Source organism: Papio anubis, chromosome 7, assembly GCF_008728515.1.
Source record: "Papio anubis isolate 15944 chromosome 7, Panubis1.0, whole genome shotgun sequence".
NCBI classification, from domain to species: domain Eukaryota; kingdom Metazoa; phylum Chordata; class Mammalia; order Primates; family Cercopithecidae; genus Papio; species Papio anubis.
Window position 1 is genome coordinate 158,929,661 of NC_044982.1, and position 27,362 is coordinate 158,957,022.

Genomic DNA, 27,362 nt, shown 5'->3' on the forward strand with positions numbered 1-27,362 from the left:
AATGAGGTCCATAGGGAGCCCAAACTTCTCCAGATTCTAAAGAATACTGGGGTCAAACAGTATTATAAAAGAGTATCAGCTTATCAAATTCTGATTTCCCATTACTATGTCGATACATACACAATCAGTCACCAAAAACACAGTCCAACTGCTGCAACAACCAACACATTTATGATCACAGAACCAAAATCTGTTACTGAAATACCAGGGGTTTGGTCTAGGTCTGGCTACAAGCCACACAGAAAGCCAATCACTGAGGTGAGTGTTGCCAAGGAAGAAGGCTTTCTCCAGATGCTTCAGCTGAGGACACGGGAGGTCAGTCTCAAATCCATCTCTTCGACCAACAAAAATTGGGGGTTTATATACAGTTTTTGCTATTACCTTTAACGGAAAAAACCACGATTACTTTTGCACCAACCTAATGTATTATCCGGGGGAAAAAAAAAAATCTATATATGGGAAAACAGGAATTAGGGAGGGATAAGGAAGAGGAGTTGGTCAACAGGAAGCAGATCAGGCAATCATGATGGGTGAGGGTCTGGCATCTCATTGTCCAGATGTGGTGAGCCAGTAGGTGTCAGTTCCTTGATACTGTCTGTGGGGCCTGATAGTTGGTTTCTAGAGAAAATAACTCAGGTAAGACAAATGTAAGTTTCTCAAGTTTGAAGACGGGAAGGGTTAATTTCTATGGTTACTCAAAAGAAACTGTAAACAACAGTTCTATGGGACAATTGGGTCAGTTTCAGAATAATTAAATCAAGTGAGCTAACGTATTTATCTAGCTAGCTGGTATTTGAACTAAACTTTTTTTTTTAATGGTAAGCACATTTCAAATGTATTCTCTCAGCAACTTTGAAATGTATAAAACTCTATTATTAACTGCATTCACCATGCTCTTCAATGGAACTTAAAAAGAACATATTCTTCCTGCCTAACAGATATTTTAAAAATAATATGGGAAGTCCTTTATTTTATTATGTGACACCATATAGCAGCTGCCTAACCACACAATGTAGATATGAATAGGGAAAATGGCTCAGAAATAGCAGTACTAGTGACTCAAGTAATTAGCTTTATATGATAAAAGGAATGAGTTTTGACTGATTTACGGAAGTTTTAAAATGCATTTTATATTGAGTAGATTTGTTTCATGGTTTCTTAAAAGAATTATTGTATTGAACCAAAAATAAACTAGATATAGTTTGTTCACAGAGTGAATCTACCTTCCAAGACATGCTTACAAATTACCATTTGATAATCATTGCCCCATTCCCCCCATCCTCCGCTCGCTATAACCACTGTTCTCTGCTAATGTGAGTTCGACTGTAGAATCCACAAATAACTGAGAATATGTGGCATTTCTTTCTGTGAGTGGTGTAATTCACTTAGTATAATCTCCAATTCCATCAATGTTGTCCCAACTGACAAAATTTTTTTCTTTATTAAGAATGAATAGTATTCCACTGTGTGTGTGTGTGTGTGTGTGTGTGTGTCTATCATTTAAAAAATCAATTTTTCTGTTGATGGACACTTAGGTTGATTCCATAATTTGGCTACTGTTAATACTGCTTCAGTGAACTTGGAGGTGCTGACATCCCTTCAGTAAATTTATTTCAAATCTTTTGGGTAAATACCCAGAAGTGGGATTGCTGTAGCATATGGTAATTCTATTTTAAGTTTTTTGAGTTTTCCATAATGTTTTCCATAATGACTGCACTAATTTGCATTCCCACCAACAGTGTACAAAGGTTCCCTTTTTTCCACATCCTTGCCAACACTTATCTTTCATCTTTTTGATACTAGTCATTCTGACAGGTGTTAGATGTTATCTCATTGTAGTTTCCATTTGTGTTTCCCTAATGATTAGTGATGTTGAACTTCTTTTCATGTCTTGTTGGCTGTTTGCATTTCTCCTTTTGAGAAATGTTTCTTTAGGTCCCTTCTTCATTTTTTAAATTGATATTTTTTTGTTTTCTTGCGGTTGAGTTGTTTGACTTCCTTAAATATTTTGGATATTAACCCCTTAATGGATGGATTGTTTGCACATATGTCTTCCAATCTGTTGGTTGTCTCTGTATAGTATTAATTGTTTTTGGTGCAGAAGCTTTTTAGCTTGATGTAGTCTCATTTGTCTATTTTTGCATTTGTTGCATCAAATCAAATTTTAAAAATCATTACCCAGCCTAATGTCATGTGGTTTTCCCCCTATGTTTTCTTTTAGTAGTTTAACAGTTCCTAGTTACATTTAAGTTTCAATCAATTTTGAGCTGATTTCTGTATATGGTGTGAGTTAAGGGTCCAATTTCATTCTTCTGAATGTGGATATTTAGTTTTCTTAACATCATTTGTGGAAGAGATTATCCTTTTCCCATTACATATTCTTAGCACTGTTGTCAGAAATCAATTGAAAGTACATGAATGGGTTTATTCTGGGCTCTCTAGTCTATTTCATTGGCTGATTTGTCTTTTTTTTTTTTTTTTTTTGCCAGTCCCATGCTGTTTTAATTGCTATAGCTTTGTAGTATAATTTGAAATAAGGTAGTGTGATCCTTCCAATTTTCTTCTTTTTTTTTTTTTTTCTTGTTTTTGTTTTTTTTTTTTTTTTTTTTTTTTGGTTCCATATGAATTTTATAATTTTTGTTTCTATTTCTATGGAAAACTACATCAGAATTTTGATAGGGATTACAATGAATCTATAGATCATTTTGAGTAATGTGGACATTTTAACAATAGTAATCCTTCTAATACAGATATATTTCATTTGTATCTTTAAAAAATTTTTTTTCATGAATGTTATAGTTTGCAGTGTATAGGTCTTTCATTTCCTTGGTTAAATTTATTCCTAAGTATTTTATTTTACTTTATTTGAAACTATTGTAAATGGGATTGTTCCCTTATTTTTTTCAGATAATTTAGTGTTAATTTATAGAAACACTACTATTAATGCTCTTTGTAAGTTGTTTTTATATCCCATGACTTACCTAGTTTTTTTATTTGTTTGTTTTTTGTTTTTTTTTTTTTTGTTTGGGGAGTGTTTTTTTAGACAGGGTCTCCCTTTGTCAGCCAGGCTGTAACGTAGTAACGTAGTTCACCGTGACCTCAAACTCCTGGGCACACGGGATCTGCCCACCTCAGGCTCCATAGTGGCTGTCACTAAAGGTGTGTGCCACCATACCTGGCTAACTTAAAAAGACTTTTTGTAGAGATGGGTCTTGTTATGTTGCTCAGATTACTGTAGAATTTCTGGCCTTTAACAATCCTTTTGCCACATTGATTTTACTTTTAAATTAGTTATATCAGTTCTTTGGTGGAGTCTGTATATATACATAGATAAAAGAAAAACTTAAGCCAAATTAAATATAAGAGAGTTTAATTGAGCAATGAACAATTCGCGAATCGGGCAGCCCCTAGAATCACAGTAGATTCACAGAGACTCCAGGGGTGCCCCGTGGTCGGAACAAATTTATAGACCAAAAAGGTAAAGTGAGGTACGGGAATCAGAAGTGAGGTACAGAAACAGCGAGATTGGTTACAGCTGGGCGTTTGCCTTATTTGAATGCAGTTTGAACATTCAGCAGTCTTTGGTTGATAGGTAAGATGTTACTACCATCATCATGTTAGTTATTTTCTGGTTATTTTGTGGATACTTTGTTTCTTCCTCTTTTGTTGTCCTCCTTTGTGGCGGCTTTCTGTAGTAATATGCCTTGAATCCTTTCTATTTTTTTTTCCTTTGAGGCGGAGTTTCGCTTTGTTACCCAGGCTGGAGTATAATGGTGCGATCTCAGCTCACTGTAACCTCCGCCTCCCGGGTTCAAGCAATTCTCCTACCTCAGACTCCCGAGTAGCTAGGATTACAGGCACCCAGCTAATTTTTGTATTTTTAGTGGGGACGGGTTTTCGCCATGTTGGTCAGGCTGGTTTCAAACTCTTGACTTCAGGTGATCTGCCCGCCTCGGCCTCCCAGAGTGCTGAGATTACAGGTGTGAGTCACTGCGCCTGGCAGAATCCTTTCTATTTTTATTCTGAGTTTCTTCTAAAGCTTTTTGCTTTGTGCTTACCATGAGCCTTATGTAGAACATCTTATAGCATCTCATTTCAAGCTGATAATAGCTAATTTTGATTACATACAACAACTGTATACTTTTACCACCCACACACACATTTTATGTTTTAATGTCGGAAGTTACCACATTTTGTGATGTGTTTTCCCTGACAATTTATGGTAGCTATAGTTGTTGTTAACAGTTTTCTTATTTAACCCTCATACTAGAGATAACATTATCTTACACATCATCATTACTAACCTAAGTATTCTGAATTTGATACTGTTTTACTTATATGGTTGAGTTTTATTCCTTCATATGTTGCATATTATTAATTTTTGGCTTGTTGTTTCAGTTTAAAGAATTTGCTGTAGCAATTTCTGTAAGGCAGATCTAGAGAATAGTGATGTCTTACATTGGTTTGTCCGGGAAAGTTTTTATTTCTTTGTCATTTCTAAATGACAGCTTAACTGGATAAATATTCTTGGTTGACAGTTTTCTTCCTTTATCATTTGGAATATATCACACCACTCTTTCGTGGAATGCAAGGTTTCTGTGGATAAGTCTGCTGATAGTTGTATTGGCACCTCTTAGATGTGATGTTTCTTATCTCCGGATGCTTTTCTTCTTTTTCTTTGTGTTTGATCATTGGTAGTTTGATTATTATATGTCTTAGTGGACTTTTGTTTGGAGTTGAATTTGATTGATGACTTCTGTGTTTCCTTTAACTGGGTATCGATATCTATTACTAGATTAAGAAAGTTTTCAGCCACTATTTTTAAAAATATGCTTTCTGGCTTTTTTTTTTCTCTTCTACTTCTACAAAACCTATTATGTGACTGTTTAGTCTCTTGATGGTGTTCTATGATACTCAGAAGCTTTCTTCATTCTTTTTAAATCTTTTGTTGTTCTTGTTTATCTGACTGGATAATTTCAAATATTTTATCTTCCAGTTCACTGATCCTTTCTTCTGCTTGGTAGAGTCTGCTGTTGAAATTTTCTATTAAATTTTTTAGTTCAATCATTGTAGTCTTTATCTCGCAGATTTATATCTGGTTCTTTTCTATTCATTCTACTTCTTTGTCAATGTTTTGCTCTGAGTATTGTTTTTCATATTGTAGTAAATTTTATCTCTATATATTGTTTTAGCTCACTGAACTTCTTTCTGAATATTATTCTTAATACTTTACTAGTCATTTTATAATCTCCATTTCTTGGGGGTTCATTGTTGGAGCTTTATTAGTTCTTTTAGAGGTGTCATGATTTCCTGATTCTTTTTAATCCTTGTGTCCTTGCATTGTTGTCTGCACATTTGAGAAGATAGCTCTTCTTCTGGCCTTTACAGATGTTTTTCTTTTTGTTGTTGTTTTGTTTGTTTTTCTGTTTGACAGTGATAGACCTTCACTATCTCATCCTCTCTACCTTCTAGCCTGTCATTCTGAAAGGCCAGCTCATGACAACCTTGCACAGGCAGAACTTTTCAATTCTGTGGTTGATGCGTCACTGCCTTTGCTTTGATGTTGAATGAAGCTGCTGACTGTGCTCCACTCTCTGGTGAGGCTACTGGCTGGACTCTGCTATCAGGCAGAGCTGCTGGCCAGGTACTATGATGGTTCCTGGTCAGGCTGGTTATGGACTCTATTCCCTGGCTGGGCACTTTTGCTATTTGGGATCTGTGGTTGAGCAGGGCTGCAGGCCAGGCCCTGAGGTTAGGTGGGGTCACTGTTCAGGATGGGTGGAGCCCATTCTGATGTGGAATCACCTTTTTGTTGAATTCAGTAGCTGTTTGACCTCCCAGCTCAAGCAGGTTTAGCCCCTTTCCATCTCTGGAATGTGCAAAGATAGAAGTTTCCTTACCGGGTGGGGTCATTGAGTGGACTTTTGGCTAAATGGAACACTGCTTGACTTTCTGGTCTAAGCTAGTCCAGCCCCTTCACTTTTCTAAAGTGCATAGAAGTGGGAGTCTCCCTTCCTGGGCAAGGTCATTGTGCAGGCTCTTTGGTGAGTGGAATCATCTTGACTTCCTGGGTCAAGCTGGTCTAGCTTCCACACTTCTCCAAAATGTGCAGAGGTGAGGGTCTCCCTGCCTGGGCAGGGTCACTGGGTAGGCCCTGAGGCTGAGCATGTTCACTAGCCATCTGGAAACTCGAGCTAGGTGAAACTTCCCACTCTGTTTCTGAAGGCAACCGAATCAGCTTCGTGGGTGGTTTATGAGGTTGGTTTATACCTTCAATTTTGGTGCCACAGCTGGGAGAAACAGAAGTACCACCTAGATTTGTTTGCTGGTGACTCTGACTTCTGCCTCTTTTCTTTGTTTCTATCTAACCCTGGGCAATTTAGCTGTGTTGTTTCCCCCTAATGTTCTAAGTGAGGTGAAACTGGGGTGGGCTTCCTGGGAAGCCTTTCCAAATGCTTGGAAAATTGGATGACTACTTCCAGTTTTCTTTTCCCCATGTAGAATATGTGTGCCCATAGAAATCCTTTTCTTCTGGCATCCTGCTGACTTGGGGAAGGGGAGTGCAGTCAAAGACAGACCATTCTTTTTACTCTTCTAATTTGGATTTCAATCAGTTCTGCAGACCAAATGGATGTCTTGGGCTTGTTTCAATATTGAAATTTTCAAAAGGATGTTCTGGTCTGTAGACAGTGGCTATTTGATCTTTCTTTGTGGGGTGGAGGGGTGAAGGTGGAGTCTAACTTCCTATTCCACCAGCTCGGTGACATCACTTCCCCGACCCAATCCATTCAATTTCTGGGATAAGTCCTATTTTATGATGATGGGTAATCCTCTTAAAATTTTTTTAATTTTGCCTTGCTCTTGGTTAATTTACCTTTTTTTTTTTTTCCTTAAAAATTCTTATTTGAGTTTATTGCTTAAAAAAAAACAAAACAACAACAACAAAAAAACTGTGATCTAGTCATAATGCAGTTATACCCTACTATTAAACTTTGTTCAGGGAAGTATAAAATTTCTCTACCTTTGTGAAATTTGAGCACATATCATGGTTTTCTGCCAATGTTTTAGTAAAAGTTGTTTTCTATCTTTATGTTACATGGGTATTCTCAGTTCGGTGTTTAATACTAAAATCAGATTTAGCATTAACATTTTCCCTTTACACAGCCCATTTGTACTTCAGACTGGAAGCCTGCAGTGGCAAAGAGCAGGGACTTGGGGCTTCTCAACCTCTCTGCCTTCTACTTTCTCTTTTCCCTGCCCCTACCCAGTATGATAAATTACATATGACTTCCCTAATTTTAGAGATTTAATTTTGGGGGTGGAGGAAAAAATGGATAAGAAGTTTTACATTAACTGTTGGTGGCTTCATACTCTGACCTGGAAGATATTGAAAATTAACTCTTCTCAGACCTTTCCAGCAAATTCCTTGACTGAAATTGGGTATTGGTGGTGAAGATGGTAGACTAGTTTTCTGTTCCATGGAATTTCCTGGGACTTTTGTTAGCTCTAGGACTGTATCCTTCATGGTCATCTTCCATTGCTGTACTCATCTAGGCAGCCCTGTTGTAGAGGATCCATGAGAAATCCAGGACCTCCATTTCATCCATGTAGCCCGTGTGTGTGCAACAGGAGATATGCCTGCGTTTTCATCATCTAAAAGGCCAATTCCTATTCAGTCTCCTGTATCTTGTCACCTTAACAGCACTTTTCTCAGGTATAAAGTAGGCACCATTACTCCTTGTATGCCACTTGGAAGGTGCCAGCCTTTCTTCAAGATGTGTGTAAACTCTCCCAAGAAATCTATTTCCAAGTTCCCTCTTTCTCACCTAGCATCATGGCTTGGCTGAAGTTTCCAAGAAACACGAGCCAATTTATTGAAGTTTCCTAGATAAACTATCCGGTGTAGAGGTGGTCGTAGGAAGCCCTGCAATGGTTTGAATGTCCCCTCCAATACTCCTTGAACTCCAAAACTCACTGAATCCCCAGTGTGGTAGCATGGAGAGGTGGGGCCTTTCAGAGGCGATTGGGTCATGATGGCTCTGTCCTCATGAATGGATTAATCCATTTATAGATTAGTGGGTAATGGGCATTCATGGGAGAGGAACCGGTGGCTTTATAAGAAGAGGAAGGGTATTCCAAACCACTTTGAGCCTGCCCAGCCCCTGGCCGAGCCACCACACCCACACCCGCCCCCCCACCACACCACCACCGCCCCCGCCACCACCCACACCGCCCCCCCCGCCAGATGACACACCACACCGCCCCCGCTGTGGTTACACACTACACTGCCCCCGGGCCGTGAGCCACACCACACTGCCCCCCGCCGTGACACTCACACTGCCCCACCTGGCCGTGAGGACACCACCATGCTGCCCCACCTTGCTGTATGACACACTACACTGCCCCCACATGGGACACACTACTACTGCCTCTGGCCAGAGGACACACTACACTGCCTCTCGCTATATACATACCACTCACACCGGACCCCGGCCGCCACCACCACACCGCCTCCCCCTTGCCAGCCACACACCACAACACCGCCTCGCCCCAGCCGTACACACACCTGCCATTGCCCCCCAGCCGCATGATGCAGCACACCTCGCCCCCTGCTGTATTACACACCACATCGCCCCGGCCGTGAGGACACTCACACTGGGCCCCCGTCAGACACACTACACTGCCCCCGCCAGAGCATACATTACACTGCCCCCCAGCCACACACCACACACTGCCTCACCTCGCTCAGAGGACATACTACACTGGCCCCCTCACAGATACACGCTACATCTTCGCCCCCAGCCAGAGGACACTACACTGCCCCCTCGCCACACACACACCACACTGACCCCGCCGACACACCACACCCTCGGCCCCCCGCCGCCACACCACACCGCCCCCTCGCCAGCCACACACCACACCTGCCCCCCGCCGTATTACACACTACACTGCCCCCCGGCCGTATTACACACTACACTGCCCCACCCGCCGTATGACACACTACACTGCCCCACCTTGCTGTATGACACACTACACTGCCCCCCCGTATGACACACTACACTGCCCCCGGGCCGACATACACTCAGCACTGCCTCCCAGCCGATGACACACTACACTGCCCCCGCCATATACACTGACTCCCCGGCCAGGAGCTACACTCACACCTCGCCTCCCCCTTGCCGGCCACACACCGCCAACATTGCCCCGCCCCAGCCGCAGCCACACACCACCAGCACTGCCCCCAGCCGCATGACACACCACACCGCCCCCTGCCGGCCACACTCACACTGCCCCTCCCCCTCGGCCAGTGACACACTCACACCAGCCCCGGCCGACACTACACTGCCCCCCGGCCGTATTACACATTACACTGCCCCCCAGCCGTATTACACACTACACTGCCCCCGTCAGAGTGACACACTCACACTGGCCCCCACAGATACACGCCACACTGCCCCCCTGGCTGTATATACACTACACTGTCCTCTCACAGATATTACCTTACACTTCCCTCACACATCACCACACTGCCCCCTCTGGCCAGCGACACCACCACAGTGCCCCCCCAATGACATACACACCACACCGCCCCGCCCCCCGGCCGACACACCACACCGCCCCCGCCAGCGATTACACTACACTGCCCCCAACCCGCCAGATACACATTACACCGCCCCCCGGCCTGCATACACACTCACACTGTCCCCCGGCCAGATGGCCACTCACACTGCCCCCAGCCATATTGCACACTACACTGCCCCCCTGACCGTATGACACACTACACTGTCCTCATGATGGCCATATTACACACTACACTGCTCGAGACTCTTCAGAGAGCTCTCCAGCAATGTTCTTTACCTTTCTTTCGATGTACCCTTCTACCTTGGACTTACCAATCTCCATCACTGTAAGAAAGAAATTTCATTTCCTATAAATTACCCAATTTCATGTATTCTGTTACAAACAACAGAAAATGGACTGATGAAGGTTGTCTCTCACATTTATCTGTGATATATACCATATACAGTCTCTTAAATGTAGCAACATTATATATGTCTTCTTTTTTGCTGTGTTTTGTCCTAACATGAATCAAGTAGATTTCTCTCTTTTTTTAATGTTCTGCAGTGGATTATATTGTATGGGAAATTTTTTTTTTTTTCTGTAGAATGATAGGCTTATTGATTTTATTTTTTCAAAGCCTTTAAGAGAATCTACAATCTGTCATCATTTAATTCATTCAAAATCAACTTTATTGAGGTATACTTTACATGAAATGACATATACCCAATTTCTAGGTTGATAAGATTCGTCTAATACATATACCCATGTAATCACCGCCACAATCAAAACAGAATGTTTTTATTACCCAAAACATTCCCTGTTGTCCATTTGCAGTTTATCTCTTACTCCTTATCCCTAAACAAACATTCTATTTTCTGTCAGTATAGAATTTTAATTTTTTCGGATATCTTTTTTTTTAAATTATACTTTAAGTTCTAGGGTACATGTGCACAACGTGCAGGTTTGTTACATATATATACATGTGCCATGTTGTATGGGAAATTTCTGTATCTGAAAGGGTTGATGTTCTTTTAAGCATTTAAAGGTTTACCCATAAATATATAATTTATATGAAATATTTTGGGGGGAATGTTTTATAAATACATGCTGCTTTGTAAAGGATCTTGAGTAACATTTTCCACGCTGGCACACAGGGCTTCAGTTTCCGCGCTGGCACACGGGGCTTCGGTTTCCACGCTGGCACACGGGCTTCGGTTTCCGCGCTGGCACACGGGGCTTCGGTTTCCGCGCTGGCACACGGGGCTTCGGTTTCCACGCTGGCACACGGGGCTTCGGTTTCCGCGCTGGCACACGGGGCTTCGGTTTCCGCGCTGGCACACGGGGCTTCGGTTTCCGCGCTGGCACACGGGCTTCGGTTTCCGCAGTACTTACGGGTCTCGAGGTTTTCTGCATTAACCTTGAGAATTCATGTTTTTCAGGAAGATGTCGTTTTTGTTTGGCCTTTCTAATCATTAGCATGCACATGTACATCGCTTTTTCTTATGTTTTAAGCTTTTTAGAACATAACTGTTATATTCCCTTTTTCATTTATAGCTGTGTTTGTTCGTATCAAGAAATATCTATTTTATTTATATTTTTAAAGAACTAGGCTTTGACTTTATATCGTAACTCTATTCACTTCCTATCTATCTTTGTAAACACCCTCCTTCTCTTGCCTGCAAAGACCCTTCTCTTGCTTTGGAAACACCCGCACTCTCCTGCTGTGATCAGCCCCTGTGTTGGGTTGTTCCGCAGTGGGCAGGTCTGTACACACCTACCCCCATCAGCCCCTGTGTTGGGTTGTTCTGCAGTGGGCAGGTCTGTACACACCTACCCCCATCAGCCCCTGTGTTGGGTTGTTCTGCAGTGGGCAGGTCTCAGGCCACACCCACCCCCATCAGCCCCCTGTGTTGGTTAGCCCAAGAGGGCAGGTCTGTGCACACCTACCCCCAAAGGCTGCGGAAGCTGAGAGGCTAACGAAAGAGGCTGACAAATCCGGTTTCTTAGAAAGACACATTTAATGAGAACTTAAGAACAGGCGCCGTGTCGTTGTCTCAGGCAGCAGTGAGACAAGATGGTGGATCCTCACACAATTACCCTCAAGATCCAGGGCTTCTGCGCCTTAGTGAGGGAATGCGTAGGACCATCGACGTTGATTGACCTCTCAGGGAGAGGCAAGAATGCTGTGTGAATCTGCTTAAGGGCAGGATTGATGGTCAAGGCTCTTTTGACTGAAAGTCAAGATTTATGGTAACAGCAGAAAAAGTAGAAATCTCAGAGGCATTCCTGGAACAGGGGTTAATCAGAAGTCAGAATAGCAGATTACCATCCAAAATGGGGTGGCTTTAGGCTCCACTTGGATGGTACCATCAGCAAAGTGGCAGACTGAAAAGCTCCAAGCTCTTGTCCCCTCACAAAAACATCCAAACAAAACAAAACAAAAACTAGAAGCTGTCTGAACCAACCTTGTAGAAGCTCTGGAAATCAGTTTAAGGTTCACAGTAATCAGTCAAATGCCCAATCAAGCAAAAGGCTATATTAAAAACAACAGGAAAGTTTTGTGGCATTTTTCACTTGCCATTTCCCCCACCCTCATCCTAGGGCAGGGATTGTTTCGGTTTTGAGCAGGCAGCAGCCTCATACCCAGTTCTCCCTCTCCTACCAGAGGCAGCAGAGCAGATCTTATTTGCAAATTATTGTGTACATATGTTCTAAACTGTCTGGAGAATGCCTGAAGGACTGAAGCAAGATGTTCATCTCAGTTTTGCCTAACTCAGAATGCAAGTAAGAGAAGGGGCAGGCAGTGCTCATTAAGGCTGCAGGGTAAAGACGAACCTAAAGATGCCTGGGATGGGAGATTTTGGATGGAAGCATAAAATAGACCATCTAAGGCTCAAAAGAGAAGCTGGGATGAGACTTTTAGAGAAATGAGGTCATTCAAAAGCAGCCACATATATAGAGGTACTTAAAAATCCATGCACATGCCTAGACAAGAAGTATGCACAGAAAAGTCCTAAGGAACCTCCAATTTTTGCTTTTGGTTAATCCCTAGGCTTAGAGGAAAGTATACCCCAGTACATAGCCAGTCTGCAAAGACTGAGAAAGAATGCTGTTCTCTTTTTTGTGCGTTTTTTGTTTGCTTCCTTCAGCTCTTGGCACTTAAGGAAATGCTTGTTAAAACATTTTCTAGGCATGGTGGCTCATGCCTGTAATCTTAGTGCTTTAGGAGGCCAAGGTGGGAGTATCAGTCGTGATCATGAGTTTTAGACCAGCCTGGGCAATGCAACAAGACCCTGTCTCTACCAAATAAATAAGTAAATAACAATAAAGAAAGAAAAAATCTAGCCAGGCATGTTGGTGCATGACTGTAGTCCCAGCTACTTGGGAGGCTGACACAGGAAGGTCGCTTGAGCCCAGGTGTTTGAAGCTACAGTGAGCTATGGTCAGGCCACTACACTCAGCCTATGCAATAGAGTGGGATCGCATCTCTAATAAATAAATACATACATAGATAAATAAATGTAAAACATTCTCTAAACATGAGCTAAAGCAACAGAGACTTCACTGATTAACCTTGACAAGAAATAATCTTTTCAAAAACAGTTTAGAAATGACTCAAAACAAATGGACTGATAAAGTTAAAAGCAGCAAACCCTAGGCAAAGGAAAGAATCTGATTTTCAGAGTGACCGCATTATAATAATGAAATGCCCAGTTTTCAGGGGAAAAAAATCACAAAGCATACAAAGAAAGAGGAAAACATGGCTTAGTCAAAGGAACAAAATAAATTGGCAGAAATCTAATTATTGGACTTACTTGATAAAGACTTTAAATCTCTTTATTCAAAGAGGTAAAGGAAAATATGGACAAAGAACTAAAGGAAATAGGAAAAAAGATAATAGCCATCCTAATGTGTGTGATGTAGTACTTCACTGTGGTTTTGACTTACATTTCCTTAAACTGCAGTGAGATCCTACATCACACACATTAGAGATGGCTGATATATATATGTATATATATGTAACATTTTAATATATATATATTTTAAAATGAAAAGAACAAATGTTGTCAAAATCAAGAAAAAATAGGAACCTTAGGGATTTCTGATGGGAATTTAAAGTGATTCAGTCACTGTGGAAAGCAGTATGGTGGTTCCTCAAAATTAAAGATAAAATTAACATATGATCCACAATTCCAGTTCTAGGTAGATACAAAAGAAGTGACCCAAACAGATATTTTTGCGCCAATGTTTATAGTAGGATTATTCATAGTAGCCAAAAGGTAGAAACAACCCAAATGTCTACCAACAGATGAAAGGAGAAGTAAAATATGGTATATCCATATAATGGAATATTTTTCAGTTTTAAAAGGTAATGAAATTCTTATACATGCTACACCATGGATGAACCTTGAAAACAATATAGTAAGTGAACTAAACTAGGCAGAAAAAGACAACTATTTCACTTATATGATTTCACTTATATGTGGTGACCTATCGAATAGGTCAATTCAGAGAGACAGTGTGTGAACTAGAGGTTATTGGGGCTGGGGTTAGGGTCATCAATGTTACTGTTTAAAAGGTACAGAGTTTCTGTTTGAGATGATGAAAAAGTTCTGGAAATGGATAGTAGTGATGGTTGCACACCAATGTGAATGTGCTGAATTATACACTTAAAAATCACTTAAAAAGGCCAGGCGTGGTGGCTCACGCCTGTAATCCCAGCACTTTGGGAGACTGAGGTGGGTGGATCACGAGGTCAGGAGATCGAGACCATCCTGGCTAACACGGTGAAACCCCATCTCTACCGAAAATACAAAAAATTAGCTGGGCGTGGTGGTAAGCGCCTGTGGTCCCAGCTACTCGGGAGGCTGAGGCAGGAGAATGGCATGAACCCGGGAGGTGGAGCTTGCAGTGAGCCGAGATCACGCCACTGCACTCCAGCCTGGGTGGCAGAGCGAGACTCTGTCTCAAAAAACAAAACAAAAACAAACAAAAAAGAAATCGCTAAAATGGTACATTGATATTGTGTATATTATATTTGAATTAAAATGTTTTTTTATTTTTTCACGTTTAAGTTTAATTTGCTAATTTGGATGCTGTTTGGTCTTGCTCTAATAAATCTCAGTTACATGTCCATTTTATCCCCTCAATATCTATCATCTCCTCTGTTTTCAATGCTGCTTTTTTCTACCTCTGCCTTTGAGTAGGTTTTACAAGTTTGCCGTCTCCTTTCTACTAAAAATAGGGTCACCGAGACCAGCATCAGCATCACCTGGGAACATTATCTGGGAATTTCAGAATGAAAGTCTCACCCAATTCCAGAATCTGAATTTTTTTCTTCTTCTTCTTTTTGATGGAGTCTCGCTCTGTTGCCCAGGCTGGAGTGCAGTGGCGCGATCTCGGCTCACTGCAACCTCCGCCTCCCAGGTTCGAGCAATTCTGCCTCAGCCTCCCAAGTGGCTGGGACTACAGGCATGTGCCACCACACCCAACTAATTTTTTGTGTTTTTAGTAGAGACGGGGTTTCACTGTGTTAGCCAGGATGGTCTCAAACTCCTGACCTTGTGATCCACCCACCTCGGCCTCCCAAAGTGCTGGGACAGAATCTGAATTTTAACAAGGTCCTTCAGTAACGTATGTGCCCATTAAAATGTAAGAAGCTTTCCATGCTGTTAAAGGATTTTCAGCCATGTTAATTCTATCGCCTTGTCTTCAGTACAGATTTCAATTTGGCATTTGTGGCTAGGATTTCTTGCATTCATCTCTCAGTGTTGCGGCGTCTTCTGTCTATTTATGCCTTCATTTCAGAATGTTCTTTTGCCTCCCCATTCTTCTTGAAAAGAGGCCGTATCCACTCATACCTTTTAGTAACCAGACACATGTCATGTGAATTTTTCAACTTTCATTTTCTATGCTTCCATTGCTTTTCATGGGACATCTCTTCTGTTATTCAGAATGTTTATGCTTTGGTGGGACAGACTCATAGAAACAAAGTGACTTGCTGGTGCCAATATGGATATGGTGATCTTGACTTGAGTTTCCTTCTCATGTTGGAGGCTGTAGCCTCTAGGATATAAATGTGAAGATCAGGCGAAGGTGGTCCGGTTGTTATGCCTAGTTGTCAGTTAATTAGGGTAGGTCTTCCTGTCCGGCTGCTGAGTTATAGCTAAACCATGAAATCAGACACACTTTGTGGTACTTTGGGTAGAGTCTTGAGTGACATTTTCTACGCCGGCATGCATGGCTTCCTCCAGCTGTGACAGCTTTCCTTCAAGCCTCTGGGTTCCATGCATTTGAACATATCCCCCCAGCTACATTCATCCAGGGAGTCGTGTTCTCAGAGGCTAGAGACACAGATAGCAAGCTATTATTTTTGCGCTGTCTGATGGAACTTTCTGTGGTAATGGGGGTATCCATAATCCGCATAGTACAGTAGCTACCATTCAGTCACAGGGGGCTGTTGAGCACTTTGTATGTGACGAGAACGTCGGAGGAGCTACATTTTTAATATTATTTCATTTAAATTAATTTAAAATAATTCTAAATGTAGATATAAATAGTCACACATAGCTGGTGGTTACTGTTTTGGACAATGCATTTCTAGATTGTGAAACCCCCAAGTGCCATAATTAGATCCAGGTAGTTGGAGTGACTCAAAGTACTTTCGTGATTCTTTCAAACTGTTTTCTCTGTTCCTCTTCAGAGGGTTGAACCTGTGGTGTAGTCCTTAAGAACTTCTCATTCCACCCTCTGGGCAGTTCCTTTCTTTCAGGTATTCTAGAATCTGGCATACACCTTTTGTTCTGGCTGGAGCACTATTGCCAGTTTGTGGCTTTGTGTAGCGTGTTGCCAAATTCTTTGAAAACCAAGAGAGGAGGTACATTGGGCCTGTCTCCTTCGCCTGATGGGACTTCTCACTCCCAGAAATGAGCATTCCTGAATGGTGGTGGAGTTACGCTTCAATATCGAAACAGATGTCCCTGTTTTAGAAAAATGCTCTTTGCTAAGGGTTTTGCTGTCTTATGACACTCCTCAGAAGTATCAGGTTGTGATTCCTACATACTGATAAGGTAATTTATGCTTTTGTATGTTTGCAGTGAACTTGTGTTGACTACTGTATCAGTTACCTGTTGCCACAAGAGTGTGGTGTAACAATCAGCTGGAAAGCCTCGATGCATTCGGTAACCCCAAAGTGCTCATTGCCTGTGTGTCTGGGTTGTTAATGAGCATCTCTGCTGGTTCTGGCTGGCGCTCTCACAGGCTGGGTGTCGGGGACCCATTAGCTTACCCAGGGCAGTCTCTGAAAAGATGAATGGTCACCTCAGTCCTGCTCTTTGTGTTCGTTCTCCTGAAACCAGCAGACTCCTCTGGGTATGGCTTTCTCACAGCAGAGGTAGAAGCAGAAAAGCCCAGAAAAAGAACGCATCTTGGGGCCTAAGCATGGACTGGCACATGGTCACTTCCAGCCATTATATTAGATAAAGCAGGTCACAAAGTCGGCGCACCTTCAAGAGGTAGGCAAACAGCCAGCTCCTCTTTGGTGAGAAGAGTTGTAATGACATGGCTAGAGCGTGGATTCTGGAAAGAGGAGAGGAATGGGCTACTAACACACTCAACTTAGCACAAGAATTTTCCCAGCAACATCCTCAACAAGTTTCCATAGCAAAAGCCTTTGGACAGTTCTATGAATGTGTTTTCTTATATATTTTGAAAAGCAAAACGAAAATCAGGATAACCAAAACATTGACCTATGTCCTGTGACTTCTTCACATTGAATAATAAGCACTTGCTCAAGGAAAATTCTTGGTCTGAATTATTCGATTTAGGTCCTACATCCTAGCATCTGAGTTCCTTTTCTTGGTAACATGATAGCTGCCTCCACCAGCCAGTGCATCCTGCATCAGAGGAATGAGGAATGAAGATGAGAGTGAGTTGCTGTAGGGTGACTGCAAAGGGCCAAATGGTTACCTGTGAAGCAATGCCTTGGCTGTGGTGCTAACCTGTGTGGCCAGAGATACAACTCTTGCCCAGATTTCTGGAACGTTTGGGCATCTTGAGTGCAAGCCAGAAGTCACACCAGAGGAGCTACTAACTTGCTTCCAGGTCCTGTCAGCTTAACAAGATTGTGATCAGAGATCTAGGACTCCCCTGAAGGCAACATTTCATTGTGGTCTTCACTGCACCTGAAGCCATAAAGCTCTCACACACAAACATTAGATTCAATTCTGCAGGATTGAATTCTGCGGGTAAGAATTGAATTCTGCAACATAAAGATTCACCGAGACCACTTGACCATAAAAATAGGAGAGTCTTATCCAAGCCTCTTGACCAGTGAGCCCATGGAGGCTCTCAGAGTCCATAACCATGCACAGCCAGGGCTCACGCTGGGAGTGCCTGTTAGCGGGAATGTGTCCTCACTTACTCTCACATTTGGGACATTAAAGCCAAGAAGGACTAAACCAACTCTCTTTCCACATTTTGCTCGAGTCCCACACTTCAGCTTATGCCTGGTCCTCTTATCTCGAAAGTCATTTGTTCTGAGAGTGTTTACAGGACACTTACTCTGCATGTGTGGTCGGGGGTGCTGCCGTTCTAGGTACTGGGGAGAGAACCGTGGACAGGAGCAATAAAGTCCTGCTCTTGTGGGCTCACCTGGGGGTGAGCAAAAGGCCAGCAAGTTAGCAAATAATGGACATTCTGATTTGTAGGTGTAATGAAATGTAATGAAAACATTAAAAAGGAGGAAGCTGAGGAGAGAGAGAGACCAAGATTGTTTAGTTCCAGAAGCTTCTCTGAGAAAGCTGGTCCAGGACCTTGACATCCAGTGACCAGCTAGGGACATCAGAATCGGTGCTTGCAATGGACATTTTAATCTGTTCTCTCCAGTGTTTCCAGTGAATCAAAGCTATTCATACAAATGGAGGAAGAGACTGTGTGCATTGCTGGATTCACTCTAAGCATGAATCCCAGACCTTGACCATATCCAGCCTTTTCCAGTAACACTGACAAGGAGCACTTGTATACCTAAGTCAATAGGGGGACATTTCAGACAAATGTTTGCAGAAGCGAGCATGTCCCTGACCATCAGACAGCAACATTTCCACAGCAGTCCTACCAGGTGATATGCGGAGAAGTTTGTATTTATGCAGTTCGTGAAGAGTTTGCATCTGCCCTTATTATATCAATGTGTGACTATTTTAAAAATGGAAATGCTAATGCCAAAAAGTATTTCACAAGCTTAATACAACTGAGACAAAATGAAAACCCTTCAACACACTGACATCCGTGTATCTTGACCTCCTTGACTCAGGCTTCCTCACTCAGGTGTGCAGGGAACGGTCTCCAAGGGTAGTTGAAGACAGCATCCAAAGACGGTGTGTCACCAGAATCTCAAAATACGATTTTACACTTATTAGAGATAGTGCTCTCCTTACAACTTCAAGTTTATTTCTTGCATGTTAATACTTTTAGTTCTTAAACATATCTTTAGACATGTATTGTTTGTAAAAGCGGGAATGATCTAATAAATGACCCTATTCCACAAAGGGTGAGAAACGGTTGGATTAAATGTCACTATAGTTACTGCAGGAATAGCATGGAGAATACTTATTTTCTCCATTTACTCATTATATTTCCAATTTGACATATTTAATGAGAATATTATGGGTATATATATATGTATATACATATGTCTATGATATGTGTAAGTATCAATATTTATATCTGTCTACATAAATTTATCAACCTTATTGCTCTTCATTCAAAACAAGATTCTTATTTCCTGAGTAGGCCTTTAAAAGCTGAATATATGTTGTATGTTTAAGGTGAAAGAGGTAATACAGATGTAGCAGAGCATAGGCTTCAAACTGCCTGGGTCTGAATGCCACGTCTGCCTTCCAGTGGCATTGGGAACGTGGTCGAGCTGCTTACTCTTCCCGAACCTTGGTTCACTCATCTGCACAATGGATATAATGACACTAATACTTCTATAATATGATTGTTGTGAGAGTAAACGTGTGTATTAAAGTGCTGGGCACAGAACTGGGCATTGAGCAAGTGCTTCACCAGTGTTCCATGAAGTACAGATGTGACTGGTGGGTGTGCTGGGCACTCAGATGATGACTCAGCACCATCCCTGTAATGTTGTCCAGTTCTCTAGTCCTCACTCCTCTGTCTCTTCGTCAACTTTTTTGTTTGTTTTTTCTTTCTACTTTCAGCATTCTTGAAGTATGACTGTAAAGAAAGGATATATTGGACACAGGCACGTCTTCTGTCACTTGGCCGTTATCTTTCTCTGCTTCTCTGTCAGAGACATGCCTTGTAGTCACAGAGACCCTAAGCACTGCTGTCTCTCAATCATAAAACAAAAAAGAAACAACCAAAAGAAAAAAAAGGGAATCTGCTGAAGAGTAATACTGGGAGAGCCTCACCCAGTCCTTCTGGATTCCGACTGCTGAGCATCATCACCATCCCTTAGGAATAACAGTGGAATTCTCAGATCGCAGAGGGTTGGACAAGGTGGCACTAGATGTTGGTTAGATTATTGTGTCAGGACGAAAAATATACACATTTGTTAGGGAAAATATAAAACCACGTGTGTGAGTGTTGGGGATTACACAGGTGGAGCCCGGATGTCACTGTGGCCTCTCTGCCCTTGGTTGATCTCCGTGCACTCGGCTTGAACTCAGTTCTGCCATCTGTGAAATTCCTCAGCCCTTCTGTAACCCTTGTCAGCCCGAACACAACTCCGGCACAGGCTTTGAGAAGCTGCTCCCCGGAGAGGTGGAGCACACATTCGATGATTTCTGCCGTGTCCCAGGATCGATTCACTCGAAAGGCCCACTTTCCCAGCCTCTGATGAGTTGAGTCAACTTGGATGAGGATTTTGGGGCTCAGGGAGGGGTTGGGGCGTGCTTCTCCGCCACGGTTCGCTTCATCACTCTGCCCCTCACCTCCACTCTCTCTCCTTTTGCCTTTTTGTCCCAGCTATTCAGCTCCTTCTTCTATCTTGATGGTTACCTTTTGTAGCATGAGCAAGAGCAAGCTCCTGTGCCTACTCTCCACTCTGAGAGTGTTTTCTGAGTATTTCTTCCAAATGAGGAAGAGTAGTGAGTAGATGTGTCTGTCTCATTCCTCACATAAAAAGAAAAAAGTGGCTCCATTTTTTTTCTTTATTGTAAATTGACAATGATAATCGTATAGATTTATGGGTTCTGTGAAGAGGGAGTTGCGTGGGGAAAAAATGTATGGGGTACAAAATGATGTTACGATTTATGAATCCAATGTGAAATAATTAAATCAAGCTAGTTAACATATCCACCACCTCAAATAATTAACATTTTTTCGTGGCAAGAACATTTGAAATTTACTTAGCAATTTGAAATGTACAACAGTCTACTACTAACTATATTCACCATGCTGTGCAGTAGAATGCACAAAAAGAGAAAACATATTCTCCGTTTGAAATTGTCTACCCTTTGCTCATCACCTCCCTATTTCCCCTCCTCCAGCTTCTGCCACTACCATTCTACTCTCTATTTCTATAAGTTAATTGTTTTAATTCCACATATAAGTGAGAACATGTGGTATTTGTCTTTCTGGGCCTGACTTATTTCACTTAGCATAATGTTCTCCAATTCCATCAATGTTGTCACAAATTTCAGAATTTCCTTCTCTCTCTCTGTTTTTCTCTTTTTGTTTTTTTTTTGTTTTTTTGTTTTTTTTGAGATGGAGTCTCACTCACTTTGTCACCCAGACTGGAGTGCAGTGGCCCCATCTCAGCTCACTGAAATGGGCCTCTATTTTATAGCCAGAATTATAACAGAATGAGAAGACCTGGACAGCTGCTGTACTTGGTGTACTTGGTGGGACAAGGGTGTGCTGTCACCAGTTCTTCTAGCCTCAGGTTCCCCTTCTCCCTCCAATAATGTATCCCCATGGCGTCCCCAAACAATTTGGGCATGTTTATGTGTGTGTATGCGTGCGTCTGTGTGTGTGTGTCGGGGGGGGTGTGAAGAGTGAATAAGAAAACAAACAGTAAGAAACAGAAATTTCAATCATTGACTCAGTTCAAGTGAATAGGTACCAAAATATATAAGACAGTTAAGCCAGGCGTGGTAGTTCATGCCTGTAATCCCAGCACTTTGGGAGGCCGAGGTGGGCAGATCACGAGGTTGGGAGATTGAGACTATCCTGGCTAACACGGTGAAAACCCGTTTCTACTAAAAATATGAAAAAATTAGCTGGGCATGGTGTGGGGGGCCTGTAGTCCCAGCTACTCAGGAGGCTGAGGCAGGAGAATGGCATGAACCCGGGAGGTGGAGCTTGCCGTGAGCCAAGATCACACGACTGCACTCCGGTCTGGGCAACAGAGCAAGACTCCGTATTTAAAAAAAAAAAACAAAAAAAAAACGGAAAATTTAAAAATTTGAACATTGTCAGTGAAGGTTTTTTTCTTCTTCATAAAGATTCATAATTTTAGCAGAACTCTGTTCTAATTTTGCATTATGGGCATCTTGTTGGACATTGGGTTGTCAATCTGCCATAACACATGCCACAGTTGAAAAGTGTGAGTCTGGAACTTCAGTTGGCTAGAATGTTAAATGCTGTAGAAAAATGTGCCACAGAGCTATGTGTTGGTTTGGGATCATAGAACGTAGTGCACTCCTTGACTCCTAGAATAAAGGGAAGTGTTACGACATTTGGAAGGAACACACTGTCACCATTGGTATGGATTTTGCTGATTGTCTGCATGGTGCATGCGTGCTGTGTGCATAAAAAATTAAGCATTGACCTGTTTGCTAAATACATTGACATTTTCCCTCACTGCTTCTGTCAATCATTGCAAAGCAGAACGTTGCTCTATCTGCTTGCTTAACCAGATGCTAATAGGACATACCTTACTCCATTATTTCCTTATCACCTGCATGTAGGGTACATGAGACAAATCCATCAGAATTGGCACATGTCTAGTGTTTTACAGATGTTTGGGTTAGGATCTGTTGGTAAGAGTCGGGCTTGCTCATTACCTGCAGCATTAGTAGGTTTGTTGTGAATATTAATAATGAAGACCATTCAGAGAAAGCTCAACACTGAGCTTCAAGAAAGATGAAACCTGAAGGACAGCTGGGGACTGAAGGTGACTCTAGGGATCTCAGGAGAAAGCACTCTCACATTTTCATTCTTCCTCCCCATCGTTGAATGGGCATAGCCAGGACTGCTGGTTACACAGAGCCCGCACAGGCTTTGAGAAGCTGCTGTCTGGAGAGGTGGAGCACACATTCAGCAAGGCCCCCCGCTGCGGCCCAGGGCACAGCTGTGACTGCATCCTCAACTCTCCTTGCAGCACCTTCTGTCCTCTGTGGTGCTTTCTCATCCTTTGCTCTCCAGTCTGAAAACAGCATCACAGGCCTGTAAACCATGGCCTTGCAGATGCACTTCCACTCTTATCTTTGCTGTTCAATTCATTCCTATGGAAGAGAGTCTCTTTAGCTCCACTCTGCCTTCCAACTCAGCCCATGTCATGTATCTCTTGCCCACTAATGGCTTGCTGTCTCTGGCTCAGGAACCCAGTCCAGTCCAGTCACATTTGACAGTGGTGGGGAAAGGGTGGGGTTCTAGAGATATATAATGTAAAATATAATGACCCTAATAGTTGCGTTTTCAAAGAAGTGGCTTTGAGTAAGTTGGTCTCCCTAAGAGGAGGCTGCAGACAGAGTAGGAAAAGGACTGGACATTTCTAGAATTGTTGTTTGTCAGTGTAGGGCTGGTTTAACCATTGCATGGTGGAGCCTTAACTGTTTTGGGGAAGAAATTATTTCCATGGCTTTAGCTGGCCCCAAGGGAACTTAACCCACCCAAGTTTGGTTCATGATTGATAAAATAGAAGCCAAATATTCTCTTTGAAAAGAGAGATGATTACACAGTTAAAAAAAAATTTGTAATATTAGAATCCAGCCCAACAAACAACGATAATAAAATTGAAAGAAGCAGAGGTGAGGTTTAGAGTTCCAAAGTGCGTCTGTAGCTACTTTAACACTTCCCGTGGAAAGTCAAAGACTCAGTCTTAAAACCTAGTTGGTGGCGTCCCACACATAGGATCTCTCTGTACTAGAGAGGCAAGAGAGCCTATAGACAAGAAGAGAAGCAAAAATGGAAGGTAAGAACTTCCTTGGAAACCCCCTTTCTCTGCCATTGATGATCCAAAGTCAATAAGACATGGTAAGGTTTTTGGTACAATATGGTGACTATAGCTGATAGCAAAGTGCTGCATACTCAAAAATTGCAAGAGGGTAGATTTTGCGTTTTCATCACACATAAAAAGAGCTAAATAGGTGATACAATACCTTTGTTAATTACCTCAATTTAACTATTTCACAGTGTATACATATTTCCAAACATCATGCTGTATATTACAAACGGATACAATTTTTATGTTAATCAAAAAATAAATGATTAAAAAATATATAATAAAGTTTTGTGGTTTTTCCCTTGATAAATCTCTTGTATATTATGCTGAAAAGAGTTTCTTACTTACTCAGGTTTCTCTCTGTATATAGTGAATGATGTTTAGCCACGTGTACTTTGGGCAGGGGTCCCACGGGGTGCTTACTCGCTGTTTATATAGGAGCAGTCTCCCTGATACATTTCTCAGCCCTTCTTTAATATCTTCCCTCACCCTGTGTATTTCAGAATCACCACGACAGCAGCATGCATGATGGACCTCAGGAGATACCCTCTGGACGAGCAGAACTGCACTCTGGAAATTGAAAGCTGTGTGTATCCGTATCTGTGTTTCTTTCTCCTCCTATTTGTATTTTAGATCCTGTTGTTACTATTTAGCATCTTTTTTCAAGGCATCCATAATTTTTTTGATATGGAAAGAGGGGAAGACAGAGAGAGAGAAAGACAGAGAGAGAGACTCAGTATAAAGGAGTTCTTCATTCTAATCTGATTAAGAGAGTCTGTTTGCTGTGCTGAAATAGAAGAAAACAAATGCCCCTCATTTCGGTCCATTCAGTGAGAGGAGAGCAAACACCGAGATGCTATTTTCCTACAATATGCTTCATCACGCATGAGTGGCTGCACTGCTGGGACCCTGGCGGTCAGAGTAAAACTCATTTCCCATCAGGAACTCGGCTTTACAAGCAGGCTCTTTCTGCATCTCGGCAATTTTCTTCAATTTGAGTAGTATTCAGATGCTTTATTGATAATTCAGCATTGAGTACTCCTATATGAGAGATGAGAGCTGCATCCATAACATCTAACAATGTGCCTCCTGCTACCTAAACTACACCTCCTGGCATATCAGGATACGGTTTTCGTTGTTGCTCATCTTGGCCTATTATAAACTGGTTTATAACTAGTCTCAATTGGATTTAGGCTTGTCAATATTTGTACTGAATTTTGTGGGGATAAATGACTTTGACTTTGCAGTCCCACTTGATACAATTGTGGTAAGAGGCCAGTGTCTTTGTGAATGACCATGTTGAGAAACTGCCCTGGTGGTAGAGCCTAGTGTAGATCTTGGGTGAGGCTGGCTCCATGGTGCCCCTCACTTCCACCTACATCACTGTCATGTTTTCCGAGAGCTGTGCTTTTACAGAAGAAGAAAGACGTAAAGCCTTGTCAAATGATGCGTAGTTGAATTCTCTGGGGACGTTTACCTTAGAGGACAGAAGGCTCAGGGGAAAGATGATTTCCCAGTATTTGAAGGACGATCTGAAGAAGTTAACTGGCTTCAGTGTGACCGGAGGGCGCAACTCCAGTCAGTCAGTGGAAGTTTCAGGAAGGCCAATTTGGAATCTAAGTAAGGCAGCAGCTCCTATTTCAACTGTCAGGTCACACAGTGAGTGACTCCTGAGGGAGAGGACTCTGCCGCTGTGGTGTATGGGCAGGGGTGTTTGATGAGCAGGAAGATCTGCTGTAGAAGAGATCCTCGCCATGTATGAGGTCCCTTCTCTGCAAAGAATCCATGGTTTAATCATTTGAGTGGAAGAAGGGATTCTCCTGATTCTCTTGTGGTCTGACTACACATGTCTTCATGTTGGGAATAGACAAAAGAAAAGTGGCGTCTTTATTTCCACATGGGAGGTCAAATTCATCAACCCAAAGTTTATCCAACAAATACTCACTGGACATTAACTCTGTGTAGGCACGGTTGTAAGCACAGGGATAGTTAGAGATGACAGACAAAACACCTGCCTTCGTGGAGTTTATAGTCCACAGAAGACAGGAAACCATTAGACCAAAATCAAATAGTGGTAGTGCTTTGAAGAAAGTAGTCTGATAAAAGCACAGTGAGAGATTGCGAGGTTGCCTGTGAGATGGAATGCCAGGGAAGGCTTCTGCGAGGTTTGATTTCAGCCAAGATGCAAATGTGGGAAAGAATGAGCTACACGAAGATCTGGAGGTGTGCCCCTGCACAGGACCCAGAAGCCCTGGGCACAGCACGCTGGTCTGAGCTGCAATAAGAGACCAGTGAGACCTGGCTGGGTGAACGAGGAAGGGGAGCTGAAGGCCCGGGGGCCAGGTCTGTAGGTTCTTGAGGTTCTTGTAAGGAGTTTGTACTTGTTTTGCTATTAATAATTTCACTGGGAAGCATTTGCAGGTTTTAAGCGAGTATGCCACTTACCATGTGGAGAGATGCATGTTTTATTAAAGAGAGGACGGTAGGTAGGACCAGGAAGGTGGCATTAGCTGTGGGGAGCATCCCTTCCCCACCCTACAGTTTTGGTCCATTTGTTTGACTAACATTCAATATTGAGTGAATATTTTTTTTTTACATTTTATGTTCAAATTAAAAAGTCCTTTATATTGAGATAATATTGTTCTCCCAATCTCTGTTTTAATTGATCTTATTGACAAAGTTGACCTAATGTTTTAGGAGACTCCTTGATGTTACAAGTAACAATGAACTCTATTGCCCCACTTACTCATTCTCGAGAAGCCGTGATTAATCACCACGTGAACATGAACACTGCGCTAAAGCTGGATTTGCAGCTATAATCCAGCTAACGACCACTGTTCTTTCTGATGAGACTACCTGTGCACATCTCTAAGGGTCAGGAATATCCCAAGAACAGGCATTTCTAAGGTTGGCAAACTTCGTGGCCAGGAAGAGCTGATAAAACCATCCAAATATGCTAAGGAGAACATTCCTTTTGCTCCGAGCTCACCTCACGTAATCAATCACTGATTGGTGAAATTCACCGTCAGTCTTTGAACTCTCTCAAAAGCTCTCGAGAGGATTTTCCTTTCCAGAATATTCTTCGTACGGCAATTCTCATTTTCTCTTAAAACTATCTTATTCATTGCAGTTGAGATACATTTTACATTCATCTCCGTGTGGCGTCTGGGTCAGCTCTGAAGTTGCACTTCACAGATAGCACTCTGGTCAGAGCGCCCATTCTCCCCAGCTTCTCGGCTTTTCAATACCAACCTGGTACACATAAAATGGCAGCGATAACTGAGAATATTGGAAAGGTAGTTCTTTGATGACGCTTCCCCTAGACAAGCACATTAAGCAAATCTACTCAAAACATAGCAGAGCCGCAACCTCCGTGTTAATGATAGTTTATTTAGCCGTGCATTTATACGAAATGGTGATGTTTCCTGTCTCCCTGCTTCTCTCTCGGCAGATGGCTACACCACGGATGACATTGAGTTTTACTGGCGAGGCGGGGACAAGGCTGTCACCGGAGTGGAAAGGATTGAGCTCCCGCAGTTCTCCATCGTGGAGCACCGTCTGGTCTCGAGGAATGTTGTCTTCGCCACAGGTGAGTCCTGCATCTATTTATAGT

General features: G+C 42.3%; 1 protein-coding gene across 2 annotated transcripts in view; it reads left to right on the forward strand.

The window, feature by feature from the left end:
* GABRB3 (gamma-aminobutyric acid type A receptor beta3 subunit) overlaps positions 1-27,362 on the forward strand; it is a 228,470-nt gene that overhangs the window by 164,053 nt on the left and 37,055 nt on the right. For both annotated transcript variants that reach the window (XM_003900676.5, XM_003900675.5), the window contains exons 5-6: positions 24,253-24,335; positions 27,201-27,338. In XM_003900676.5, the coding sequence (XP_003900725.1) occupies positions 24,253-24,335; positions 27,201-27,338 (221 nt within the window). The remainder of the gene's footprint in view (positions 1-24,252; positions 24,336-27,200; positions 27,339-27,362) is intronic.